A 5,532-nucleotide genomic window follows, 5' to 3' on the forward strand; every position below is an offset into this window, starting at 1 on the left:
CCCCACTGTAAACATTTTGCGTGAAAAAAAATACTGTTTATTTGTAATTTTGTTTTTGTCTCAGCCAGTTTGTAATTCACAATAGTACTCTGTCACTTTAGAACTATTTAGTATCTATTCTACCCTCTAGTTTAGAACTCTTTAAAGGTTTTTTGAAAGTCCAAAGGAAGCATATAAAACCAGTTCACCTTTATAAATTAGTTGATACACTGAAAGAATTTTACATTAGAGAGAACCTTTTTTTTTTGAGAAACCATGTTTATGTTTTTCAATGCAATCATATTTTCTACTTCTTATTTCTATTTCTGCAAATTCTTTTGATATGTAAGAAAAGCTTATCGGAATCAAATCCAGCACCCTTTTTTCAACCATAGGCACAGCATTTATCATCCTCTGGATCTTTGGTAGAGTAAAAAAAAAGAAAGAAAGAGAAATTGTGTACCTTTTTTAGTAATTTAGATACTTTATTCTTAAATTATTTAAATATTCCTGGAGGAATACCATCTGGTTTGGGAGATTACATGCACTTAATTTATCCCTTTCTGTCACTTGCTTCCTCCATGTTTAATGTCTCAATCTCTGACAGTGCTTTTACTTCCTGAAAAACAGGTCCAGGTTCCTTTGGTTATACGTAATATCTTTCTCCCCCCACCCTTTTTATGTCTTTGGCCTTTTACTCCTCCATCTTCCTTTTTTTTACTCCCTAATCTCCATCTTACATTTACCCCACATTAGTTCGTATTTTTTTATATGATCTTCGTTTGGGTTGCATTTCGATTGCTGAAGAATATCTTTTTGACTTACCTAACCAATTGAACCTTGCCATTTAATGATATTGTTATATTTTCTTATATTCATTTCCTTTTTCTTTCAAATTATATTGTGGATCCTGTCCCTGTGGTTATAATATAGTTTAGCTAACTCTTTTGCATTATTTAGGACATAGTTGAATGCTTGTGTGCCCTTAAGCTGTTTAAAAGCACAATCATATAAGGCTTCAAGCATTTGCCCTATCTAAACCAGTTTCTGATGTGACTGTTGACCAATAAATGTGCAAGTATTTGAAGTTATTGTTTAATTAGATTTGATTGCTTCTTTTATCTCCTCTAGCATTACACACGCATTCCTTTTCCTGATCACAAGACTGATAATATAACTTTTTAGTATAGCTGTACTCTTTTCCGTTCAAATTATTATCTATGCAAGTTCTTCCATGTGATCCTCTCCATTCAGGTACTGTGAGTAGTTAGCAATGTTAGTCTGAAGTTAGGCAGAAAACAGACGTTCTTTGAAGATATCCAGAGTAGGTGATTGTACCGCCTCTGGGGGGAGTCTATTCCAGACCCTGGACACTCAAGTTGTAAACAAGTTTTTCCTTATGTCTAATCTAAAGCAGTTTTCTAGCAATTTATGGCCATTAGTTCTAGTCTTCCCCTAGGGAGTCCTGGTGAACAGGTGTTCTCCCAGTCCCTGATGTGCACCCCTTATATACTTATAGGCTGCCACCAAGTCCTCTGAGTCTTCTCTTCTCCAGGCTGAATAGACCAATGTCTCTCAACCGCTCACTGTATGGCGGTCTTTTCTCCATACCTCTAACCATATGCGTAGCCCTCTTTTGGACTCTCTCGAGCCTCTCCGCATCCTTCCTGAAGTGTGGTGCCCAGAACTGGATGCAGTACTCCAGCTGTGGTTTTACCAAGGTTGAGTAAAGCAGGAGTATGACATCCTTAGTCTTGTTTGAGATGAATTGGTAGATGCATCCTAGGGTTTTATTTGCTTTGCCAGCTACAGCATTGCATTGATGGCTCATGTTCATTCTATGGTCTATCAAGACCCCCAGGTCTCTTTCAGTTGTGGTGCTAGTAAGCGTAGCACCGCCAAGCCTGTAAGCAAGTTGCGGGTTGTTTCTCCCCTGATGGAGCACCTTACACTTCTTGGTGTTGAACATCATCAGGTTTTGATCCGCCCATTTTGCAAGCCTGGCCAGGTCAGCCTGTATCCCCAGTCTATCCTCCAGCGTGACCACCATCCCCCATAATCTGCTGTCATCTGCAAACTTTGCCAGGCTGCTTTTAACACCCAAATCCATATAATTAATGTTAAAAAGCATCAATTCAAGTACTGAACCCTGAGGGCTGCTGCTGGTCACCAAGTGCCACATTGACTCAGTTCCGTCTATTATTACTCCCTGGGTCCTCTCTGGTTTCTTGGGAGGTATCCCCCAGGCTAGGGGCACTTTCCAGAGAACAAGCTATCACAACTGATATCCCCAAACCAAGGAGTGAACTATCCTTTAGACTGAAATTTCAAATGCTTGCTCTCAACGCAAAGGTTTTTAGGCAGCTAACTAACAATCTTCTTTTATAGGAGTGGGCAAAATACTTTGCATCCTTAAATTAAAACAAAAAACCCCCATGCTTTTCTAGATTTGGACGGCTAAAGAGGATTTTTAAGGAAAGCTGTGACTTGCCACAGTTCACCCTGAGACCGAAGTGCTCTTCTAAATGACAAGGAAAGTAGAGAAAGAGGCCTTCAGTGTATAGGTCTATACTTAGGATCCTGTTTTTTTCTGATTAAAAAAAAAAATCCCTAATTTGGGGGTTAAGAAAGTAACCCAAAATCCACATTTTTCTGTGATTAAAAAGAAACACCACTAATATATAGATTTCTCTCCGTTTCCTTTTGATTACAGAAAAATGTGGATATTTTGGGTTACTTTTAAGCTGAAAATGGGAGTGTTTCTTTATTTGAGAAAACCAGGATCCCTGATTGACTAATAATCATTCGTTAAAAACAGGGATGTCCCAGACACCTTTGTTGGTCCTGTACTCCTTCCCAGGCCTTTATTTATATTATAAAGCCCTGTAAACGATCAGCATTTTCCACAGGTTCCGAGGTTAAAATCTGGGTTTTGAACAGCTCTCGATTTAGCCGCGTTGTCCATAAATGTTTTTTGTTGGTGGGGAAAGAAGCTGTTGCTGTGTTAGGGTGGAGGTAGGGTCAGTTTACTGAGGCAGGAGCTACTTGTGCAGAGAGGTTTCTTTACTAAGGCCAGCAGCCTTCGGACAGGCAACCAACGCGCTCTCTCCAAGCTCAGCTCATCTCCGCCCGGCCATTAACGTTCTCCAATCTCGGCAGTTATTGCCTCGGGCCCATTCCCGCGGGAGGGAGAAGCAGAGCTGCGCGCCGTCATGGTTAACACGAGCGGTTCTGCTGGGACTCGACTGCGGCGGAGTCCGCCCGGAGCTTCCCGCCCGCCTGAGGCAGCGCTGACAGGATCCGCCTGGCTTTGCTGAAGTGGCGAAGCCCAGGAGCGCGTGAGGCGCCCAGTCCGGATCCGCAGCGTCCCCGAGGGCTGCTTCCCGCCGAAGTCTCCGCGCCACCACCCTCCTCCCAGCTCTGACACCCCCTAGCGGCCGTTGGCAGCTCCCGGCATGCAATGCGCCGCGGGGAAGGGGGGTAGTTCCAAATACCAGACTCCCGCCCTCTCCCTGGCTCAGAGACGCGGGCTGGACCTGCCCGTTGCCACGGCGACCGAGGGCGGAGCCACGTTATATAAGGCCGCGCCGCTGGAGGCGGGCTCGGAAATGGCGGGACGGGGCTAGGCCGGGCCTGCGCAGAAAGGGGGGCGGGGCTTCATTAGCTCGGGTGCCCCGTGACCACAGTCACGTGACCAACAGGGCCGGGCGGCGCGATGGGCACCGCGTTGGACATCAAGATCAAGCGGGCCAACAAGGTGTATCACTGCGGGGTGAGTGCGGGGAGCGGCTCGGGCTGCCCCGAGGCACCCGTAGTCTCCCCGCGCCCGCCTGCTCTTTCCGGGGCCAATTAACGACCCCTTCCCCCTCCGTTAACGGCCGCAGCCCGGGCGCTGCTTCCTGCTGGCAGGGACCCAGCTCCCCGCAGGCGGCCCCGCTGTCCCCTCGGTGTCGCTGTCACAGCCACCTCCCCGCACACTGCTCTGAATCGGCACTGTGGAAAAGCAGCAGCCTTGCAGGAATCCCGGGTCAGCCCAGAACTGCTTTGTAAAGCACCCCATGAGCAGAATCCTCCAGGCCACCTGGCAGCATGTCTTGCTTGGAGCCGTGTTGGTCTCAGGACATAGGCACACAAAGTTCTTTGGGGCAATCCAGTATGTCTTTTATTAGACCAGTTAAAATCTTTCCAACTGTTTGAGTTGGTTTAATGAAAGATATCGGGTTGACCCAAAGAAACTTGCCTGCCTGGTTGGATCCTGGCATCCCAGCTGAAGGCTCCGCACAGAACCGATCCAGCCTCCGGCTCTGAATTGTGCATGGAGGGCTGCAGATCTCGTTGCACAGCTGCTCTGCACTCTGGTGAGGTGTGTGCAGTTAAGGTCAATCGAAGATGATAAGGGGCCACAGTGTCTTTGAAAGGCACAAGGAAAAGCATTGCAACAGCCCCTCTCCCATCCCCGTCTCCTTTGCATGGGTCCTGAGTTCAGTCTGCCCACAGAAATCTTCATTTTGGCTCTATAGAGAGGAGATGGACAAGTCTGAGGGAGTTCAGCAGAGGGCAGTGAAAATGGTGAGGGTGCAAGGGCACATGACTTATGAAGAGAGACTGGGCTTATTTAGTTTGCAGAAGAGAAGACTGAGGGGATTTGATAGCAGCCTTTAACTGCCTGAAGGAGTTCAAAGAGGATGGATCTGGGGTATTCTTGGTGGTGGCAGATGCCAGGACATGGAGCAATGGTCTCAAGTTGCAGCAAGGGAGATTTAGGATGCCTATTAGGAAAAACTTTCTCACTAGGTGGGTGGTGAAGCACTGGGACAAGTTGCCTAGAGAGGTGGTGGACTCTCCATCCTTGAAGGTTTTTAAGGCCTGGCTTGACAAAGCTCTGACTGGGATGATCCAGCTGTGGATGGTCCTGCTGTGAGCAAGGGCTTGGACTAGATCAGAGGTTCCCAACCCCCGGGCCATGAAGGGTTAGCCGCCGGCAGCCAACCCTTTTTTATACTCAGTACAAAAAGGTTGGTTGCCGGTTCACAGTGTGCCGGTGACTTCCGGACTGCACTTTGCCGGTCCTCAGTTTGCTGGTCTGCAGTCACTTCCAGTCCCCAATCTAAAAAGGCTGGGAACTCCTGGACTAGATGACCTCTTGAGGTCCCTTCCAACCCTAATTTTCTATGATTCTGTGTGGAACTATGCTTTTTATTAAGTCCCAGTTAATAAAGTCAGTCTACAAACCCTTGTACTCAAACTAAGTGATAGTTTTGGGGGTCCTGTCTGCCTTTCACCTCCAGCCCAAGGAATGGTTTCATCCATACCTCTCCTTGGCTCTGCCTCCTCTGTGGTTCTTGCAGGCTGGATCCCACATAGCTGTACCCAGCTACCCTTGGTGCAGCGAGGGGACTAGACCCACTGCACTGGGTTCAGCTCCCACACACCTGTGCATGCTGCTTTTGGGTTCCAGCTTGGTGTCCCATTGACACTGTCCTTAGCAGAAGAAGCTGATGGTTGTGCTTTACATTTAAAAAAAAAAAAAAAAAAAAGCCAAAAAACCTGGGG

General features: G+C 47.1%; 1 protein-coding gene and 1 long non-coding RNA gene across 3 annotated transcripts in view; one reads left to right on the forward strand and one right to left on the reverse strand.

Moving 5' to 3' along the window:
- Window positions 1-1,100: 1,100 nt before the first annotated feature.
- Window positions 1,101-2,615, reverse strand: LOC109303466. Its single transcript, XR_002099128.1, has 2 exons — window positions 2,078-2,615; window positions 1,101-1,286 (listed from the first exon to the last, which is right to left on the reverse strand). It is a non-coding gene; the product is annotated as an uncharacterized LOC109303466 (long non-coding RNA).
- A 1,024-nt stretch (window positions 2,616-3,639) lies between these two features.
- DSCR3 (DSCR3 arrestin fold containing) overlaps window positions 3,640-5,532 on the forward strand; it is a 51,636-nt gene continuing 49,743 nt past the window's right edge. Inside the window, exon 1 of one of the 2 annotated variants that reach the window (XM_019524056.1) lies at window positions 3,640-3,751. In XM_019524056.1, coding sequence (XP_019379601.1) covers window positions 3,695-3,751 — 57 coding nt within the window. In that variant the 5' untranslated portion in view covers window positions 3,640-3,694. The remainder of the gene's footprint in view (window positions 3,752-5,532) is intronic. The other variant, XM_019524055.1, reaches the window with a different exon arrangement.

This window comes from Gavialis gangeticus, unplaced genomic scaffold (genome assembly GCF_001723915.1).
Source record: "Gavialis gangeticus isolate Ggan-Ray unplaced genomic scaffold, GavGan_comp1, whole genome shotgun sequence".
NCBI classification, from domain to species: domain Eukaryota; kingdom Metazoa; phylum Chordata; order Crocodylia; family Gavialidae; genus Gavialis; species Gavialis gangeticus.